The 22,659-nt window shown below is 47.9% G+C and overlaps 1 protein-coding gene across 8 annotated transcripts in view; it reads right to left on the reverse strand.

Annotated features, from left to right (window-relative positions):
• Positions 1 to 22,659, reverse strand: part of PLEKHA7 (pleckstrin homology domain containing A7) — a 1,516,580-nt gene that overhangs the window by 956,557 nt on the left and 537,364 nt on the right. Inside the window, exon 1 of one of the 8 annotated variants that reach the window (XM_069623770.1) lies at positions 617 to 1,035. The exons of the other annotated variants lie outside the window; for them this stretch is intronic. Within the exon in view, the coding sequence (XP_069479871.1) occupies positions 617 to 684 (68 nt within the window). The 5' untranslated portion in view covers positions 685 to 1,035. Of the gene's footprint in view, positions 1 to 616; positions 1,036 to 22,659 lie in introns of those variants that run through there. 8 annotated transcript variants of the gene reach the window in all.

The following is a 22,659-nucleotide window of genomic DNA, read 5'->3' on the forward strand; positions in this document are numbered from 1 at the left end:
ACGGCATTCCGGCGGGAAGGCGTGCCAGGAACCCGGAGCCTTTCCCCTGCCCGGGAGCCACTCGCCGTGACGAGGCGATGCTCACGGCACCGGCTGGCCTCCCGGGCAGGGGGTGCTCAGGTGAACTCTTGCCACAAGTGGCACTGCCGCCGCCGCCGCCGAAGAGGCACGGCAGAGACCTCAAACCTGCCAATGTGCAGGTGAACATGCACCGGACGTGAACTCCACGCAGCACTACCGCATACTTTCAGCACTAGAACACCTGCACACACAGCCAGCCTGTAATCATGTTTCCAGGCAACGCGCCAAGTCCAGCCAGAACACCAAGTACCGCACACGGACTTATTTTGCGGAAAGCCGCGCTCTTCGGCATCGCAGTTATGTTCGGTAAAAAGGAACGTTCGTTTCACCACATCTAGGAACACGCGCAGAGGGGCCCCTGTACCATCAGTTCCACGCCACGCCAGTGTGTTGACAGCTGCTCTGATTTATATAAGCCAACAGGATCCCCGAGCACTAGTCTGTAACACTAGCAGACAGTAGCCACAGCGCAGGCAGGTGCACAGGACAGCACGTTCCAACGAGAAGACACAAAGGGGGCTGGGAGGATACACACCTGGACGGCGCCTGGTAGAACGGAAAGTCCATCGGAGACACCGAGTTGGAAGGAGGGCGACTCCACATCGCCCCGCACCTGCACGTCCACTTCCCAATGTCCGGTCACATTCCATGGGGTAGCCCCTTCCCGGAGCCCTTGGTCGCAGTTCCTGCGGCGTCAAGCTCGAGCCTTCAGGATCTGCCCATTCAAATCCCACAGCATTCAGACAGAACAGTAGGCTTTGTGTCTCGCAAAGGAATGCACTTCCCAAAGACAACACCCTCGTGACCTCACAAAAGATCACAATTGCATGCCCAGCACGCGGCTGTGTCTCTCCTTGCGGGAGGTGTGTACGCGGCTGCCGTACACTCAGAGAACGAAATGCAACATTCAGCTCTGAGTGAAGACAGTGTGTGCGTGCCCGCGCGTCAGGCACAGGAGGGACCTGCTGCTGCTGCCTTAAAAAGCAGCCCTGCTCTGGCAGCCAGCCAGCAACCGGCAGAACTTACTGCCACTGCCGCAAATCCCTCCCACCCGCCAAGCAAGACTGCAGGTGAAGCAGGCATTTCACCCCACGGATGGGATGCTGTGGGGAAAGGAATACACGAGATCGGTGACCTTGAATCACTGCGTCTAAATGGCATGGAAGGAAGACTACAATGCATTGTTAGCAGACCAGTCACTGTCCCTGCAGGCTTCAGACGAGAAAGAGAGGCAGGGGTCCGCGGATCTCCCTGCTACAATGCAATGATGGCCGTCAAGACGCCTGTGTGCCAACAACAAGATCACATTTCTTAAAAAAAAAAAATCCAGTTACTATAACCCAATTAATGGTACTCAGTTATCAGCCAGCGGAAGGAGGAAGGGCTGGGCCAGGCCAGGAATGGCAGGATCCGAACTTGTGAAGAGCTGAAAGCTCCCTGTAACATGTAAGCACTTAACCCAGGAATTCTACACACCCAGAATAAAACAGCAGCATGTGTTCAAAACTCACTTCTTATCAACAAGCATTCTGACAGATTCAGGCAAACCTTAAAAAATGGCGCCTCAAGAAAGCATCCCCAGATTGTAGGATGTTTTAATCGAGCAACAACTATTCTGGGGTAATTTTCCACCACCACAAGAAAAGCATGCACAATGTTCATTTATTTAATGAAGTTATTTTTTATGAAGCTGGGTCCCCGAATTTAACAATATGTAATCCCTACACCCCCACACACTTCGGTACAATTAATACGGAGGGTTGCAGTAGTGCAGGTCTATTTATTAATAAAATAATCACGTTTAATATCAACCAACAATGCATCCATGAACTTCCAATGTCAACTGGTGCAACCATAGCATCACTTGCATGTGCGCATTAGAATTATCCTGAGCATGCATCCACCAATCACTGAACAGGCTACGAGGGCTCAGGATAAAAATATCCTAATCTTTCTATTTCCTATTCATTGCAAATCACCCCTCCTCCCACCAATGGACATGTCAGAATTTCAAATAGCGTTTTACAAATTGCATAACAAGCTACTTTGCATTCCCGCATGTGAATCACTCACAAAATGAAAACTTCACTGTATGAAATGCTTTGAGGGTTTCATTACCTACAGTAAAATGTTTCCAGGACTAGTCATTTAATGTTATGATTTGACAGGGAATGAAGTCCTCAACAGGTCCCCATAGTGCGGCAGCAAACTCTCGTCCACTTTTTTATACCATCTCTTTAAAGACCATTGTAGAGCTGTCAAAATACCCTTGCATACTCCCAGTAGACATTAAACCAGTAACATGTGGTGCTCCTCAGAGTTCGGTTCTTTCAACCAGCCTGTCAAAAGGTTGCAGGTATACATTAGAGTGGAAATATTATGTCCTGACTTTGCACAACTATGTTGAGGGTGCCCAGAAGATTGTATACTTGACACACCTCTCTTTCTCCCATTGAACACGTTGTACAGAATCCATACATGCTTTTGGTGGATGGATGTGTGCTAACCGACAAACTAATATCATTAAAAACAAGCATTGGCGATGTCAATAGTTTTGGCGTTTTCAGTTTATCACATTTTACATTTACATTTAAGGATGCAGTAAGTACTTGGGCTATATCTATCTAGTAATTCTAAACATGCCTTCAATTTAACATTTGCTGACACAGCCATTAGTAATAGACTAAGTAGAAATACTTGTCTTCACTGTGGGCATATGGATGCCTCTTACTGTGTGTACTACAGTCATGTTTCAGCAAATCCAGAGCGAGACCGTGCCTTCCATTATATTGCCCCTATCATCTGCAATTACCCGGCCCCTCAGTTCTGGCCAATGCCGCAGGGCCGCCCAAGGCGAGGCAGGGTAACTGATGTTACCATTCAGCAGACCAGGAGAGGGGCAGCCCCCACCCGCACACCTGCTCCTCTCCTCCACAAGCTACAGAGACACGCAGTCTCTGTCGCACAAAGTCGAGGAAGGGCGAGGTGTGAACAATCACCTCACCATTCCTCCAAGCAACAAGGTGCTAAGCACCTAAGGAAAACCAACAGTCAGGCAGGGCCCAGGTTCAAAGACCGCCCCCCATCAGGGAGCCAGACAAGTGGGCTATCCGGCCGGGGGCTGGCGCACAGCCCCCACTACTATACACATCAAAGACCCAGGGCTCCCCTGGGTCTTATAAATAAGAGCAGAATGCTCTAAGAAAACACAATCTGTGTGTGGACCCTGAACGGGGACCCAAACTAACAGGAGGTTCGCTGTTCACTCAGCGTCTTCCATACTTTGCTTCTTTAGCAGACTCCAAAAGTTCACTGCATACACAGCGTCTTTGTCTCCCCTCTTTGAACATTGTCCTGTTCAGAACTTTCCACTACAGGCGAGTGGCGAAAACCTTGCTTAAATAGAAGAATCCCCAGGAAGTACGCATGCAGAAGCAAGATCCCAGGCCGACACGAGCAAGCGTGGGGGAAAAACAAACAAAGCACCCGGGCGCAGGCGGCCATGTCATTTTCGCTTTTCAGGCCTAAGAATCATGGGTCCCAAGCGAAAATCACGGGAACCTCCAACACTTTCCCAGAAGCCCAAATCACCCCACCTACTTGCAGCCATAGAGGCAGCTGAGCATTATGTCTGGGCCTGGGTCAGAGAAAATATGTACGGCCTACCAAAAGATGGGGTCCCCATACCAACCAGTCAAGAGGACGAGACAACACCATCAAAGAAAAGGAAGGCCACCGAAGGCATGGAAAAAGGTAATAAGAAATGGTCTAAATTATGCGAGAATATGAGTGAAATGCAGCAATTATTGGTAGAAATCGAGGGCAAACAAACACTTCCCACAGCCGAGACTAGGGGAGCAATTCCCACCATACCACTAGTACTGGACATCACAGTGACCAGCCCCCCCACCAGCAGCAGCCACAGCAGCACCAGTCCTATCAGCACGAATAACACAGGTGCCAACAGCACCAGCAGCAGCCACCACAGTTTTACCTACAACGGCAGCTCCTGACAACAGGTGCTTTAAAAGCATGGACAATCCCCAATACAAATACACCAGGACAGACAGGAGCGAGCAACAACAACCCATCAGACACAGTAATGATTAGTAATACCCAATTAGACCTAAAACTTAATTCTTTTCAGACAGAAATACTGAACAGATACAAAAGGTGTTTAGCATGGAACATTGACATCACAATCAAAGAAGCCATATGGGCAAAGGAGTTCATTGAAATCATTTCACTTATAGAAGCCCAACGCAAAGGGAAAGATGCTTTTAGGGATCCCAAAAAGATAGAGGAGAAAGCCATAGCCAGAAACGCCCAAGTAGAACAGAATTGGGACAACTGGCTACAGGCCTTTGCCATCTTGACAACTATATATGAAGAAAAATTCCCCAATGATGGCAGAAAATTATGGGCATACATGGATAAAATCAGAGAAGTGAAAATCGCTCAAAAATGGAAGACCTGGCTAGCATATGATATTAGATTTAGGAGAAGCAGGTCAGAGAGGCCGCCATTGAATGGGACGAGGTCCAGAATGATTTATACATGTGAAATGCTGAGCCTCCTTCAGAAGAGGAGATCGCACAAACAACTCCCAAAAATAGCAAAAACCCAGAGGGCCCCAGATCCTCCGACAATGAAAACAGCAAACAAGGGGAACAGCCCTTTCGGAAGAATCAGCCATGGGCGGCTAAGTCTAATGCCCACAGGCAGAACAAAAACCACTCACCAAAAGCCAACATCCCATGTAGGAACTTTGGAAAAAATCAGTGCACATGGGGAAAAGAATGCTGGTACAAACACACTTGCACAAACTACAACGGTGACCACGCAGCAAGCAACTGCACCAGACTGCCAGCCAAAAATACAAAAGAGTAGCACCAAAAGCGTCCCGCCAACCCCATGTCTAGCACCGGGCAGCACCCCCATCAATGCAAACAATTTCAGAGAGACTCTCATGAATTACCCAGACAGAGAAACCAGCGAAGCAATCCGGCAGGGTTTCACCAAGGGTTTTGTCATCCCCTTCAAGGGCATTGGGTCTCAGAATGTTCCAAATAACCTGAAGTTAGCCAGCGACAACCCGCAGATGGTACAAAGCAAAATTAAGAAGGAATTACTGCTAGGCAGGATTGCGGGACCTTGGGACTACATGCCTTTCAGGGAGTACATAATATCGACCCTAGGTCTGGTCCCCAAAAAAGAACCCGGGAAAATGAGGCTAATTCATCACCTATCCTATCCTAAGGGCCAATCACTAAACAACGGCATTCCGCACATGGAATCCGCGGTATCCTACACACACACTTTCAAGAGGCGGTAATACTCATACAGGAATGTGGCACGAACACCCTGATGGCCAAACTTGACATTGAATCCGCCTTCAGATTATTGCCAGTTCACCCAGACTCCCAGCAATGGCTAGGTTTTACTTTTAAAAACAAATTCTATGTAGACGGATGCTTCCCCATGGGATGCGCAGTATCTTGCGCCCTATTTGAGCAATTCAGCTCCTTTTTTCAATGGGCTTTTCAAAAACAGAGACCAGGGACCAGGATAGTACACTACCTCGATTTCATGGTAATGGGGCCAGCAAATTCTGAAGAATGCAGCAGAGCCCTGGCGAAGTTAGAAGGAATGGTCTCACAGTGGGGCATCCACCTGGCAGCGGAAAAAACGACCAAACCAGCCACCAACATAATTTTTCTAGGTATTGAAATAGACTCCGCAAGGGGCCTATGCAAAATCCCGAAAACAAAAACAGCAGAACTCCTGGAGAAAATACAAAGCCTGACAACAAAAGACAAAGGCACAGTAAAAGAAATTCAGTCATTAGCAGGAAGTCTGAACTTTGCAGCCAGAATCATCCCTCAGGGGAGGGTATTTTCCAGAAGTCTGGAACTAAAAATCAAATCTTACACCAAACCCCACCTTCACATCCGGCTAGGCACAGAAGTGAAACAAGATCTGGAAATTTGGGGGAATTTCCTTAAAGATTTTAACGGGACATCACTTTGGCGTACGCCATTGAACACATGGACAAAAAGGTTCCTTTTCACTGATGCAGCTGGGAGCAGGGGGTTTGGAGCCATACTAGACTCAGAATGGGTGGCAGGACACTGGCCCATAACATGGCAATCTACAGGGTGGACAAAAAATATCACCCTCCTAGAAATATTTCCCATTTGGCTAACTTTACACATCTGGGGCAGGCAGCTAGCTAACACAGAACTCTTTGTCTGGTGCGACAACATGGCCGTGGTAGGCTCCATAAACAGAAGATTGACTAAATGCCCTTTAGTGCTGAAAGTCCTACGAGCCCTTACATCGGTCACACTACAAGAAAACATTGTGGTCAAAGCAAAGCACATCGCTGGAGCAGACAATAATATTGCAGATGCTTTATCTCGCTTTCAGTGGCCGAGATTCCGGGAGCTAGCGCCGCACACCCAGGAACAGATGACGCCAATACCAGCGGAATGCTGGGCAATAATGGGAATACAAAAATAACAGCATCAATGCCAGCGCCAGAGAGCACAGGCCGGGATGCCCAACAAGAACCAGGCACCTCAAAAACAGGTGCCAACAACATAACAGCATCAACACCTGCACCAGAGAGCCCAGGCCGGGATGCCCAACAAGAATCAGGCACCTCTAAAACGGGTGCCAACAACTCGCTGCTCATATAAAATATGAACCCTGGCTCAGGGTTCTTAACAGAGATGGCAGAGAAGCACTGTCAAGCAATACTGCAGCTCAGTACAATAAGTGTTTGCAAACAGTATTTAGAGCCACATGGTTAAACCATGTTGAGTTAATAACGATTAAAGACATAGAAACATTCTTAAAATGGGCGCATGAGCGTGGCTTTAAAAGAGACTGGGCAAAAAGACACGTAGTAGCAATCTCATATTTCTCAAACATGCAGGGTGACTCAGACCCCACCCAGAAAACCCTCATTTCCTACACTATGAAAGGATGGGCCAGAGTTGAGGGGCCCCAGGTAGACACCCGCCACCCCCTTGATTTCAGCAAACTGGTCAAAATAGCAGACCAGTTGGAAGCCATATTCTGGCACCCATATGAGATCATATTATTCAAAACAGCATTTTTTCTGGCCTACTTTGGGGCTTTCCGGGTGGGAGAATTTATCGCCTCCAGCACCAAGCCCACAAACGGTTTAGGTGTTATGGAGGTCAGGGTCAGACAGGACAGCGTCAACATAGAAATCCAACAGTCAAAAACTGGGGCCTAAAGAACCATCAACATTTGTTGTATTGATGAGGTAACAAACTGCCCAGTATCTATTACCAACCTTTATAACGCACAAAGGCCCAAGGTGGGGGGGAGGTTTTTAATCCACAAGGACGCCTTAGCACTAAGCCGCTCCCAATTCAAAGGGGTGCTGATGAAAGCAATCAGCAAAGCAGGGTGGGACCCCAAGGGCTTTGGCACCCACTCCTTTAGAATAGGTGCCGCCACCTCAGCATGGCAAGGAGGCCTGGCACCACAACAGCTAATAAACATAGGGGGATGGAAGGCAGATTGCTACAAAAGATACATCAGACCACAGCTAATGTAGCCACCGCCTCTCATCTTTCTTTCCCCCCCCTGCCCCCTGCAGAATCAACAGGCAAAGGGAGGACCTCACTCAGATCAGCATGGATTGTCGGCCACTTATTTGTCTTCAGGACAGGCCGATGGGCGGAAGAAACCAAAGAAGGGCCACCATTTAGAAACACCATTGCCTCATGGTGGGGATACAGAGGCCTACGGTGGGCCGACATCCACAAAACACTAGCAGAGCTGGTCGCATACAGAGACCCGCCAGAATTTCTGATAATACACCTAGGGGTAATGACCTGGTTACCACAGGAAGGAGAAACCTATTCGAGGAAATCTGCTCCTCCCTAGTGGGCATTTCACACAACTGGAGGGAAACCGAAATATACTTCTCAGCCATCCTAACCAGAAAGAAATGGCAGGGGGCCAACTGTTACAAATCTGTAGAGAGCGCTAGAAGAAAACTCAACAGGGGGCTAGAGAAATTCTGTACGGCAAGAGGGCTGGGCTTCATAAAGCATCCGGCCATTACTCTGGGTGACCCGGACCTTTTTCAAAAAGACGGCTTTCACTTATCAAACCAGGGAATGGAACATTTATTTTGAGAAATTTCAGCAACCCTAACCTCCAGCGGCCGTTACTTGGAGATTCTTTCGGAAAAACACGGTCAGCCGGTAACCTGCCCGTGTGTGGCGGCACGGGCCAGAGGGGGTAACCTCAGGAGCCGGTGCCCAAAAGTATGATACTATTATGATAGGTGATTATTGTTATCTCCATAACCATATCTGCACAATAAAATCCTACGGCCTTTTATTGCCAACACTTGACAAAATGTTGAGACAATTTATTTCGGGTGAGGGTTCGGGGTCGGCCCACAATAATGCATGCATATGGGTTCAGCAGTTATGCACCATTGAAAATCATATCCAGTTCCAGAAAACCAGTCTCTTCAAGGCAGTAGGGTAGCAACAGGGTAGCACTTCTTAACTCATCGTGATGAGTAGGAAGCATTAGCACCAAGAGGCAACCTGTGGAGTACCAGCACTGTACAAACAACCTACCAGGGCTACCATAACTGTTACTCACACCACAGGACCTAACTGGCCATGCCGTTCTGTCAGAAGTAGGTGTGGGATATTTCAACCCATGCCAATGCACCCTACTACAACGCTTTGCCAATAGGGGAAAGAAACTGCCAAAAATGTAGGCACTAACCCCTGCATGTGCCAAATTTGCAAAACTGCGCATGGTTCATAAATCACAAAAGGCTGCCACACACAGGCAAAGTTGATGTCAAAACAAAACTCCCTGAAGGAGAATGCCAGGGGGTGCTGTAACCTGTCACATGAAGCAAGGCCACAGAAGTGGGCTAAAATCCGAAAATGCCTTTAAATACAGCTTCCTAATCAATGGCAACCTTCAAAATGCAGGTTTGGCGCTAAATTCAGTTATTTTCCCAGTGAATTATTGAAAGGAAAAGTGTGCTGAAATCATAGATTCTCTAGGCAGTCAGATGAATCCGGGCCTCACTGACTGACAGCTGCATAAGAAAATTAGCTGTCAAACCCAGTTTAAAGTGTTTCTTTTTCCTGAAGAAATTGCAAAAGTTGCCTATTTAAAGCATGTTTGTGAAGGGCTTAAATGTCCAAATCCCTTATAAACTGTGCTTATTTTTATATATGTTAAAGAAAAGACTTTATTGTGAATTTAAACCAACCCTGTGTATTGGAGTTAAGTAACTGCTTAATTCTGATTGGACAGTGACCAGCCTGGGAAAGTTTGACATTTCAGTTTGACACTCCCTTGATACAGGAAGCCTTAATGGTTTGCGCATATTGACAAGGAGCACAATGAGACCTCATCAGACATTCGTCTGGGGCTGAACCAAGAACAATGGCAAGCTGCCTGACTGATCTCTACAGGGGAGCTTCCCTCTCCAGGAAGAGGACACACCTACCTGATCAAAGGACTGCGACAGCTGCTGCTTGGGAAGGGGAAGTTACAAAGGAGAACTTTGATGTTTAAATCCTTATTTGTGGTTAAGTTTGAAACTCTTTAACTGTGCAACCGGAAGAAGGATAAGTCTGAAAATTGGTAGATGTTAACCTAATTTTAGGCTTTTGCTTTGAAGACCTTGATGAAACCTGTATCACCTAAAGAACCAAAGTTACAGGGAAACCCTAATTGTAGCAGAACTATTAATGTTGCAAGCCCAAGATTGTATATTCACGCTCCAGAGATAATCGCCTAGAGATGTACTGAAATTGAAATTATTAGTCCAGACTGTTATGATTAAAATTGATAAAATTCTATAGACTGAGAAAGACAGCTGTCACAGAGATGGGGATTGAAGGGGAATATAGCCCATAAAATATGAAATGTATATGTTCAATTTTATCAGGAGACATAATTTTAGAAAGGTACATTTGTGCAAAAGTTTTGGTCAAAATCAATGTAGGAGTTACTAAATAGCATCATAAAGATGACAGCTCTGTTCTGACTGCCAAACAGGATATGGCAAGTGCCTGTGGCTACTCACAGCCTGGGGATGTGTTTTGAAATTCTGCTCACACCATAAACTTGGTGATGTTATTTGGTAGGATAAATATAGGAGCTTCACCACACAGAGACACACTGCTTCCTGAACACAACCAGATTTCCGCACAGCGTCTTGTTCCTGACTTATTCATCTTGTCCAGAACTCTTCACCTTGCAGCTGATTGCAGATTTCTTTGCAGAATCCAGGCCTTAGCAGTGCTGAACTCTGTTTAGCTAGGCCCAAATTCAACCACCCCAAAACTTAAAAGAATCATTCTGATTCAGTCTGGCTTGCTACCATTAAGGCTTGCTCGCTGAAACTTGCATCCCGCTACCTACCATGTCCAGTGACCAGAAGGGCTCATCCAAATCCAGTCTGAGGTGCAGTCCAAAATTGACCAAAACCACACCGCTGATCCAATCCCTCCAGAAGTGCCCTGCTGCTGGTAGACCTGACCCGATCGATGACCAAAACCTTGACGGTTAATTTTAATCACAAGGGACCGTAAGTATTAATAGGAAGAACAGTGACCCATAGTATATTTGCATTGTCTTATCCCAATCTTAACCCATCCCCTCTTCAACTTCAGAACCCTAGTATTGTCAGAACCATTCTTGCGCTGATTTTACTCATTTGTATTACAAAACCATAAGGCATTAGTGATTTTGAGTAACTAAAGTAGATCCCAGAAAAAAAATAGAGTATCCACCACGTGAAGGGTTACACTGGCCATGTAACTGTGTAGATTTCCGGGTGGCATCCTCTTTTTCATAGTCATTAATATAGTGTAATGAAACTAATGTCATTTTCTTTAAAAAATATTTATTTTAAACAGACAGGATAAGACGATATAAAACTTGCTCAGTCACGACATATGGTACAAAAGCAATGCAGTCGGTTGCTCATCCCTCCCCTCCCCCGGGTCTTAATGTTCCTCTTCCTGTCCCAGCTGAGAATTATCGTCCCGTAAAGTTCTCCTGGCTAATTGGGGCTTGTATGTCAGGGCTGGATAATTCTGATCAAAGTCTAGGACCGGGCCCCAGATGTTCTGGAAGCGATGTAGGCGGCCTGCCCCGGCAGCCGTCACCTTCTCCGCGATTAAGATGTCCCAAATTTTAGTCCACCAAAAAGGCATTAGTGGTCCTTCTGCGGTTTTCCAAGTGCGAGCTATTACATTTCTGCCTGCCAGTAGGCATTGGGATAGTAGTTTGGCCATAGGGCCAGATCTAGGGTAGATCCCGGGGACCGGGGCTCCCAGGAGGATGGGTTCGGGCTCCAGGGGAAGTCGTACCTGAGTGATGTCTGTGATTGTTGCTAGGCATTGTTTCCAAAAGGACTGGGCCCTCGGGCAGGACCACCACATATGAAAGAAAGACCCTACTTGGCCGCATTGCCTCCAACAGTTCGGGTTAAGTGTGGGGTTCATATGGTGTAGTCTTAGGGGAGGATACCAGCGAAGAAGGATTTTGTAGGCGCCTACTCTGTTCGTAATGCAAGATGAAGAAGTGTGGGCCCGCGACCAAATGTCAACCCATAGCTGGTCCTCGATTGGGTGGCCTAGGTCCGCCTCCCATTGGGCCATGTACCAGGTTTTAGAGGTTAGGAAGTCATTTTGGAGGCGTTTGTACAGAGTGGAGATTCTCCCCCTGGTTGGGAGGTCATTTAGGGTCAGTTCAATAGCCGTGGGAGGGCGGGTGGCGGCTTGGCGGGTCTGTGGATGGGAGCACCAGTGGTGCAGCTGAATGTACGTGAATCTATCCTGTTCCTGAAGTTGGAAGAGTTCTTTACAACGCCCAAAGGTGCAAGGTTGTCCCCCTTCGTATAGTTGCCCTAGGGTCTCCAGGCCTCCCGCAATCCAGGATCTGAAGTTCCGGGTGGACCAGCCAGGGGAGAAAGCTGGGTTCAGGAACACCGGGGAGGAAGGGCTGAGTCCCACTGGGGTTTTCTTTTGTTTCAGCGCTTTATCCCAGACAGCAATAGTGTGTCTGGTGGTCATCAGGAGGTTCTGCCACTGTCGGCGCTCGGAGGGATTGATATGCGGGAGAAAACGTAGCGGGAGCGGTAGTTGTGCCTGTTCGAGGTCCACCCATCTCGGGCGGTTGGTAAGTATCTGCCATGATCGGATGCAGGCGAGTTGGGCCGCCATCTGATATTTTTGTAGATCTGGAACTCCGAGGCCACCCAGTCTAGCATTGCCCAGCATCGTGGTCCTAGGGATTCTGGGCTTCCTCCCTTTCCAAATAAACCGTGACATTTTCTTTTGTAGATTCTGAAGGGCAGGTGCCGGGATTGGTACTGGAAGCAAAGAGCAGGCATATAGGAGCCTTGGTAGCAAGTTCATTTTACAGGCCGTGATGCGGCCCATCAGTGAGATCTCTTGTGCCGCCCACCGCTTTAAGTCTGCCTCGAGGTCCGTGAACAGTGGGAGGAAGTTTGCTCGATAGACTTCCCCAGGGTCAGCTGGGATCTGGACACCCAAATAACTGATGCTCTTAGTCGTCCATTGTATCGGACATAATGGGGCCAGGACCTCCCGGGATAGGCCTACCCCCATGGCAGCTGACTTCCGGAAGTTGATGGCAAAGCCTGTGACCTTTCCATAGCTCTCTATCTCAGCTAGGGCCTGAGGGAGGGAAGTACGAGGTTCCGTGATGGTTAGTAGGACGTTGTCTGCGTAGAGGGCCAGTTTATGGTGTATTGTATTCGATTGGAAGCCCTTAATTGCCGGGTTTCGCCTGATCCATTGGGCGAATGGTTCGATGATTAGTGCGAAGAGCAGTGGCGATAACGGACAGCCCTGTCTGGTTCCACAGGTCAGGTCGATAGGGGGGGAGAGGATGCCATTGACTCTGAGAAGGGTCTTGGGCGCTGTATAGTTAGCCAAAGTCATGGCGCAGAACTCTGGGCCAAAGCCAAAGGCCTCGAGAGTAAGCCTCATGAAGTTCCAGTCCACCTTGTCAAAGGCCTTAACTGCATCCAGGGCCAGAAGCACCAGCTCTCGGGAGTCTCGGGAGGCAAGTTCCACCAGGTTCAAAGCTCTACGAATGTTATTAGGGGTAGAGCGGTGTATGATGAAGCCACTCTGGTCGGCGTCGATTATCTCTGGCAAAATCCGGGACAGGCGGGTTGCTAAAATTTTGGAGTATATGTTGGCATCTATATTGAGCAGAGCAATCGGTCTGTAGGACGCAGGATTCTTCGGGTCACTGCCAGGTTTGGGCAGCAAAACTGTGATTGATTCTTGCATCGACGGGGTTATAGTGCCCGTGGTCCTGAATGAATTAAACAGCGGTGCCAGAGGTGGCAGGAGTTGGGGTTTGAAAACTTTATAAAACTTCGTCGTATAGCCGTCTGGGCCTAGGGCTCGAGATTGAAGGGATTTTATCGCCTCATCGACTTCCTCGTCGGTGATTGGGGCTTCCAACGAGCCCTGAGCTGTGTTTTCCAGTCGGGGGAGCGCCGCCCTTTGCAGGTATTCCCTCTATTCTTTGACGTCTCGGGCCGGGGCGGTCATTACCTGGGTCAGGTGGGTCGATGCGATTTGAAGCTTGTCGTGATCCGAGTACTGAGTCTTGCCCTGCTGATTCCGAAGGCCCACAATTGTTTTATTCCTTCTTGTCTTGGCAAGTTTAGCCACCAGTAGCTTGTTCGCTTTATTGTTTTTGGCATAATAGAACTGTTTAGCCTTCGTCATTTGATGGGCGGTATATTCAGCGTAGTGGGCTTCAATTTTCTTTTTTGCTATTCGGAGAGCTCGCTGCGTTTTAGGGGTCCAGCCCTTCTCCTTATGGATCCTCTCCGCCCTCTCAAGTTCCTCTTCAAGGCCCTGACGAATTTGTTGTTTATGCCTATGATAGGCTACTCGTTTGGCAATCAGTTCTCCCCGCACCACTGCCTTCATTGCATCCCCGCTTTTGGCTAAGGAGGTATCTCCGCTAGGGTTTTCCTTAAAGAAGTTGTTGATCGTGGTTGCGATTGCGTCTCTGAGTGGCATCTCATTAAGGATGGGATCATATAGAGTCCATCTACGCCGCTGGGGATCAGGAGGTCCCTGGACTCGGATTTCCAAGGTTACCGGGGCGTGGTCGGATAAGATTCTGGAGCCTATAGTCACCTCCTCAGTGAAAGCGAAGATCTGCGGAGATATCAGCAGAAGATCTATCCTGGAAAATGTCCGGTGAACATAAGAATAGAAGGAGAAGTCTTTTTCAGACGGGTGGAGTACCCTCCATGAGTCCACCACCCCTAGAGTTCTAAATAATCGCAAGAGGGCTAAGGCCGTGGTGAAGTCCCCGGCGGAGGGTGGATGCGATTTGTCTTTTATGGGGTCTGGGACCCCATTAAAGTCCCCACCGATCACTATCTGGCCCTCCAGAAAGGGAGAGAGAGTTGTGGTTAGCGAATCATAGAAGGGTGCTTGGCCAGAGTTCGGCGCGTACACGGAGACCAAGGGGAACAGCTGTCCCGCTAGCAGGCATTTCACTGCTATGTAGCGTCCCTTCGGGCAGCTTATGGAGTCCAGTATCTGGGGATTCAGCCCCCTCCGGAACAGGATTGCTGTACCACCCCGCTTGGAGCTTCCAGACGCGAAGAGTTGCTTTGGAAAGTCGCCAGAGTGTAGGCGGCTGAAGTCTGCCGGGAGCAGGTGAGTTTCCTGTAGTATGGCCACAGCGGTAGTGTCATTCTGAAGTTTTTGTAGAATTGATTTGCGTTTAGCCGGTGAGTTCAGTCCCTTGACATTCAGAGAGACAAACTTCCAGGTTTGCTGGTCCGGGGCGGGACCTGGGGTCGCTGATGAGACTTGTGGAAGGGGGGAGCTACTGAAGAATCAGCCATTATGTCGTGGGAGATGTGACCATCTGTTATCCTGCTTTCGGGGTTTTTGCTCGGACCGCCAACGGGAAGTCCAAGATTTAACTGGGGGCGGGGGACCTATTATGGGGTCAGGCCCTCCCCTGGCCAACGGGGCCGTATAACAGAGAATAGCCAACCTGGCTAAAGGTATGAATAGTCTGAGTGAAATGCTCCAAGGACTCATAGGTGGAATGTACCTTGGAGCTGGGCATGGGTCGTGGGGGAGGCCCACTGCATCGGGGATGGAGATCATCCATGTTTCCAAAAGTGGCGGTCGGCTCCACAGCGCCGGGTTCGCTAAGCCGGGTCTCAGGGCGCAGAAGAGTCCCTCATGGGGTCGCTCTGGGTCATTTCCTCCTCCTAAATCTCGGAACCTTCAACCATGTGTTTTGTGTGGGCCTAGGGGAGGCTATGGGGTCCGGGTCAGCCGCCGTTTCAGTGGCCTGTGGGGACGAGGCGTTAGCGGAGTCCGGATGCAATATACTTTCAGCGCCGTCCAGGTGTTTGATCCTACGTATGGTACCCTTATAGGAGAATTGCAAAGCTGTGGGAAAGAGCCATCTGTAGCGAATTTTTTGGGCTTGGAGGAAGTTGGTTAGTGGGTGAAGGGCTCGCCTTTTCTGAAGGGTCAACGGAGCTAGGTCTTGATAGATCTGAAGGGGAGTCCCCTGGAAGGTGATTTCGTCCTCGGAGCGACTTATTGCCGATATGGCTTCCTTTGTCGTAAAGAAATGCACCCTGGTGATATCAGGTGGGCCGTCTGACTCCACCCCACGACAGGGATTTAGCCTGTGGGTGCGATCCAGTAGCAGTAGTGAGTCCTCCAGATCGGGGAGAAGAGATTGAAAGAAAAGGCCTACATATTCGGCCAGCCCTTGGTCTGGGACTGACATGGGAACCCCCCGAATGCGGAGGTTGTTGCGCCGGGCTCTGTTCTCCATGTCCTCCTGCTTATATTCCAGGATTTCGTACTTGTCCTGCAGAAGCCCAATGGAACGCTGGACCTCAGTCAGGGAGGAGGCGTGGTCCTGGGCGCGATCTTCAATCTCTCCCACTCTCTGTTCCATCTCCGAAACCCTTTTATCAGTATTCTCCAACTTGGCGGTAAGCGCAGACATACATGATCGAAATTCAGTTTTAATGTCAGCCATGAATTCACGGTTATCCTCCTTGGTCGCTAGAGGTCCCTTGTTGTCCAGGGATTCTCGTGAGATGGAGGGGAGAATGTCCAGTTTCTTCGCTTTGTCGGATGACATTAGCATTGTTGCTATGTCTGAGGACTTGGTGGATTTCGGTTGCCTAGACATAGTGTGGTCTGACAGGAGTGGGTTAACGGCTGCAGGTAGCTCAGTCGCAATGGTGGCGATGGTTTGAGGGTAGCTTGAGGCCTCTCAGGGTTGGGATGAGGGATTCTGATGTCTTGGTTGGACTCTGGTTAGCGTAGGTGATTTCAGTGCGAGTGAAGAGGAAGAGGATTGCAGTGTTGTCCCGGTCTCCCTGGTACCAAGTCAGACAAGGGGAGGGTGAATGTGGGCCGGGGCGCCCCAGGAAGCAAACGGAGAGAAGAGAGGGAGCAACTTAGATACTGGAGCACACCAGTCCAGGGTAGTCTTTTGGGGTGGAGGGCGAGGACCCAGATCGCCACGGGTGTTAGCAAGACTCTTGGTGGTAGTGGTGGCAGTAGAGGGTCTATTTCAAGGCGGATTGCTCAATAAAGAGGGCAACAGAGCATGGCGCCGCCGACCGGAGCCACGAGCCAGTGGGTCCACTCCCGCAGAGGTGTCGGGGGCAATCAGGTGTTGCAGCCTCCTCACAATTGAAGGCAGGGTTGTTCTGCGGTGCACCCCCGAGGACTCTCCGGCTCCAGCCCCCTCTTCTGGAGTGGCGGCAGAGGGATACAGCAGAGGGCGAGAGCAGGGAGACCGCCGCTGCGTGTCGTGGCGCGCCACAGGCGCGGTTGGGGTGGCTGCAGGTTTTTTATCCCCCTGGGGATGTCCGGGGAGATGGGCCAAAACAGAGGAGGCCCGGGGCCCGGGGCACCTACCTCGCCCTCCGCCGTCCGTGCGCCTCCCAGAGCGTTCCCCGGAGCGCCGCCGGGAGTATCAGCTGGAGCACAGGCGTGTGGCTCGGGTCCCTCCGGTCATGTGAGGCGGGGGGCTCTTGGGTCCAGATCGACTCAGGGGTCCACAGGAGGAGCTCCGATGGCGAGGCCACATCTCGGTTGTTGTCGCTGGGTCCCGTCCGCCATCTTGGATTACGCGGCGGAGGGGCCGCGGAATAAGGAGAGCCCGATTATCTTCATCTTGGCGATTCTGGGTCCCAGCAGCACGCCGGCGGGGCTCCGAACCTTCTTACACCCCCTCATCTAATTAGGTTCGAAAAACGCTGCATGGGAGCCTTAGGAAGCTGAGATGCGTCCCACGGAGGCCATCAAGGAAGCGACTGCATAGTCAGCTCTCCAGGCCATGTCCCACCAATGTCATTTTTAAAACCAAATTTCTGTTTTCATTTTCGCGCCTATTTTGCAAAAACACATCTCACTAAAACCTCTATAACTTCTTCAATGTTAAAGATGAAACTAAATTTCAACTCTCACGGATACCCAGGACCCTTAGCTATATCCACAACTAGGAACAGTGTATTTGACCCATTTTCTATCAAAAACCGCATAGTGAAATCTTGCAGCGAATTTGCAGTTTTCAAACGTTTACAAATGTCTTTTTCCCATTTAAAGTGTTTCTTCAATTCCATCCTGATCTAAAGTGTGTACTGTGGTTTATCTTGTAGCTCACGTTTGTTAGGACCTGTTTAGTGTTGCTTTCCTAAGAATTCTGCTCCATTTAAGCATTTTGCAACATTTTGCATTATTTCACAAAGCCATTTTCACCTGTCATTTTAAAAGTGTCAATTTCAAAAACAGTTTACTCTCTTGTTGGGGAGGGAAGATTGCATTTAAACTCTAGACATTGTCTTTCATTTCTGAATACCTGTGGATTACTTACATCTGTGTAGGATTGCTCATTTGTACCTTAAGGAACTTTGCAGGGGAAATATTAACCTAAAAGCTATCTGTTCACAAACCAAAACTGTTCTTTCCTGTGTTTTCTATTCTACATTATTATAAGTTATTTCAATTGCTTTACTGATTTTCTGAATTTTACTGTCACCCCTTGGTGATTGCTGCCCCATATATATGTATATATATTAAAATGTATGTGTGATTTGAATATTAAATAAATAAATACATATTCACCTTTACAAACTAGCCTGATTCCTGATCCAGTGTGACCTGGGGGTATTTTGAGAAGGGTATATCATTCAGAATATTGAACATATAGACAAAAATAAATTAAGTATTTCATTGCGCACTACATTCTAGGCGAGACCTGGGTGGGTGCCCTATTGAAATCCTTAACATAGGGGATAATACAGACTCATGGCAAGCACTCAGGCAGAATGGCTCCCGTTTCAATGTTCTCTTGTGACACAGATAATATCCCGACTATGTGTATGTTGGAAAAAAAATAGTTGCAGTGTAAATCTGATTTGCCAGTGCCCACCTTTCCTAGTAGACATCTGCCAGTGCTCTTTCATCGAGCGCAGAATATGCCCAGCTCTCTTCATTTGGAATGGTGCCTCAGCAACAGTGATCAACTCAGGAGAGATGACTAGCGAGGTGGCGGTATAGGTATTGCCACCTTAAAGGTAATAATGATTTGCACACCTGTTCCTCATAACCATGTTCATTAGCTCTCTCCTACTCCAAAACCCATCCCGGCCCCCTTCATCTTACCACTACTGCACTGGTTCCAAACGGATGTACAGTAATGCTCAATTTTAGCAACCTGACTTTATAAATCACAACATAAAATGTTTAACTATTACTGCAGATTAATTTCTTTCTTTCCCTACCCACCTAGTGAAAGAAAAACGATAAGCAACAGAATGCAAAATAACATAGGCCCAGAACATCTAGTCAAGCACTGTTCTAACATTCACCACTTTCAGACATACCCGGAACATAATGCAATAAATTAACACAGGTTTAGGATTCCTAACATGCGTGGTGGCAGCAGTGGTCGAAGTGGGCGGGAGCGGTGCTCCTCTACTTTAAAAAAATAAAATTTTACTGTGCCTATATTTTTATTTTAAAAATAAATTGTTCCAGAATGGTTTTGTTTTAAAATAAAAGTGTAGGAGTGCACTGAACTGAACATTCCCTTAAAAAGCAGGTGCATGTGTTTGGGGGTTTGTACTGTGTGTGGGAGGTGGCGTGGTGATGGAGTTTGTTGGGAGCAGGGCATGCCAGCCAGTTGGGAACATAGTTCCACCACTTCTTTTTGTAGACTTCGACCACTGGGAGGCAGCAGAAGCAGCCACGACCCATTGCCTTAATCCCACTGTGGTTTAAGATAAGGAAAGGATCTGAACCTGCTAGGTTAACCTTTGCCCCATCCTCCAAGCCAAAGGCCGCAACCTCCCCACCAGAAAAAAAGTGAAAGGATGTGAAGAAAACAGCCAGCTCAAATCTCATGGCCTGAACTCAACGTGTACCACTCTTTCTTCCTGCATCAGGCAGAGGTAACCCCTTTCCTACTGCTCACGCTCAGACACGTGGAATGCAAAATTCCCTTTATAATCCACAATGTGATCAACAGAACCAGCAAAACCATATTGGCAAAGAAATCCAGCTTCTGAGATCCAGTCTTTTTTGTTTTGTTCACCCAGCACTGTAGAAGTTTTTAGCGAGGGGCCTATTATGCCCCAAACACTCCATTTTACAAAGAACGAATATCTGACGCCTACATTTAGGACGCTCAATCAGGTCTAACCAACAACACAACCCGGGAATGTGGGAATCTGTAAAGTCAAGTCCCAGGAATGGAAACACCAGTCGGTCAACAAACAAACCCTGCAACGCCTTACCGACAACGATTTAATATCCTGCATCATGACCAAGTCCACCCAAACATCCAAGACCACAGTAGGGCAGGGCCAGATAAAAATGCAGCATGCAAAAAAGAGCACCGGCTGGAGCAAGTTGATGGGGACTCAAGGAGAAGATCTAGGTAGGTGCCCTGCTGCAACTGCCAGTGAGAGGCAAGAAGTGGGCAACAGATCGAGATTGAACGTCCCACTTTAAGATTTGAACTCAGGCTGTGTGAATGTGGGGGGAAAAAGAAATGACTGCCAGCAAATGGGGAAAACAAAAGGAAACTAATGCAAGTTTATGTGCAGCGCACCACACAACCCATAGCAAAGTGAGAGATTGAGCACACAGGCCGATTTGTAGGGCAATGTGGGGAAATCCTTTGCCGCACAAGTTCCAATATAGGGGCCTGCCCTTCCTCAGCCGTGGGCTTAGAAAAGATGCATAGACAACAATTAAAACTAGGAGGAGAGATCATCGGCCCCTTCGGCCTGGCTGGTGATGACATGCAGGGAACTCTGAGACTCCCGCTGTGCACCCGGATAAGGAGTCTCGCATAGAGGGCCTCCCTGCTGAAGGACCCTACATGGTGAGTGGACTGGCGGAGGAGGTGGATTCCCTTGCACAGATATAGGTGAGGAGGTTGTCTGCACTGCAGACCTGAAGCAGTATGGGAGCACACCATTCACATTGTTAGAGGGGGGAGACTTTGAAGCTGAATAAAAAATTGCTACCTTGCTGAAAAAAAAAAATCACATACTTTACAACCAATCACATCCTACTGACAACACTAAAATATAGCATAACCAATCTGGTACTACTTCCAGTAGAAAATCCTAGACACCCACACCCAAAAGCAAGTATGTGTACATTTTGAGAGATATTTTTGCTTTAAAACGTAATAATAACTTTTTTGTTTTTAGTACAAAAAATATTTAAATATGTAATGTAGAGGAGCAGTTACATGCCTCTGCAAGAAATACCGCCCACTACCTCCTATATGTTGGAAGTCTGAGATTGCGCCGTGTTTGACACCATGAGTTGTGCTAATACCGCAGCATATTTTCAAAGAAAATACCCATTGAGACAACCCTATCAAATATATCACTGAAGAGATGACAATCTGAGGGAAGAACTCCCTGAAGGAATATGAAAAGAGCAAAAAGAGAAGCTAGTGTCATCACACGAGACACGTGCAACATCCCGGGATATTGGCTGAAGAGGATGGATGGATCTTACAGAAACGAATGAAGTACAGAGTCAAGTGAACTTTTAAATACGAAAAAGAAGATTACAAATGCAAGCAGTGCTGCAGAGAATCAACCATTTAATAAGTGTACAGACTCTGAAATGCAAGGTAGATTTAAGTCATCATAGAAGCTGGCTATACATAGTGACTAGAATGCAGGCAGAGCTGCCATTTAACAGAAGCTGTACATCAGTGTCATGAATTTACTAAGCCAGGACCCATGAAGAGAAAAGGCGAGAATTGTGTCACAGCAAGAATAAGCTGAAATCGTGGAGCTGCATGGCAAGGCTGGCTGGCCTGGTACCAAAACAGAAGCAGCCAAGGTCGGTTATCTTTTCTTCAAAGGAGTGAGGAAGAATCATCTCTTATTAAGGTGCAGAAAAAGAACACAAAGAGTGCCAAGTTGTATTAATTTAAGACATTTAAAAACCTCCAAAATGGACCAAATCGTGGACTCCTGTCATACGAGTCAAGGATGAAAATAGAGTCGAACTCTGAGTCCTAGAACACTGATAGTGAGTGGTCGCACTCCCATGTATTCTCAGAGACAAGGATAGTTTGCAAGGCCAAGTTGAAGGACAATCCTCATGGCAGAAGGCATGGGCGATGAGAGTTGTTGGGCTAATTGGGTGGGAAGGTAGAGTCAGGCCCACCTCCTTGCACCTGGGTCCGGGCTTACGTGCTGCTAAGTGGACAGAATGTTCCAGACATGGCACAAGCATGGCAAACAATTGTAGGAGGCCTGTAAAATGAAGGACCTTATAGTTTGAAGACCAATTGAAAACTGTGTACTTAATGATTTTGAAGATATGTTTTAGAGGCAGGCATATATTGTCCACCTGACAGGGGGCAGCCAATCACAAGTACAGTTCCTATGTAATGTATACTTAGATGTTGCCCTTAAGCCAATTATAATCCCTGGTAGGTTTTTCATTATTTGCCACGTAGTAGGACGTCACCTCTGATGTATTTTTAGTATAAAGTCGATGTTTTATGAAAAGATTGCTGAGAGAGAAAATTGAGAAAATGTTCGTTGTAACTCCCTGTTTTAGATAATTCTTAATAAAACAGTATCTTTGCCATCTATCTGAGTTGGTTCAGTTATTTGGACTCAATTATTCTGTGAACCCATCCATTGCATGCAAATTCCTAAAGGGCCCTAAGCTCACATGGTAGTGTTGCAAATGGTCCAAAAAGTTCCAAACTAGTTTGTCTCCAGTATTTTGGATGATTGGGCATCCTCTTTCATTAGCTGGAAGATTGCAGGGTTTCCTTTGGAGAGCGGCTGATAAAAATAAACTTGCAAGGACCACCGAGACGGTGGGTAGGTTCCCTTTTGACGAAATCCCTGTCCGGTTTCCACGGGCGCTCAGCAGATGTATGGCAAAGTGGTTGGATTGGAGGTGGAGTCGATACTGAAGACATCGAGTC

The sequence above is a fragment of the Ambystoma mexicanum genome, chromosome 11 (assembly GCF_040938575.1).
Source record: "Ambystoma mexicanum isolate Mex_15411 chromosome 11, UKY_AmexF1_1, whole genome shotgun sequence".
Taxonomy (NCBI): Eukaryota; Metazoa; Chordata; class Amphibia; order Caudata; family Ambystomatidae; genus Ambystoma; species Ambystoma mexicanum.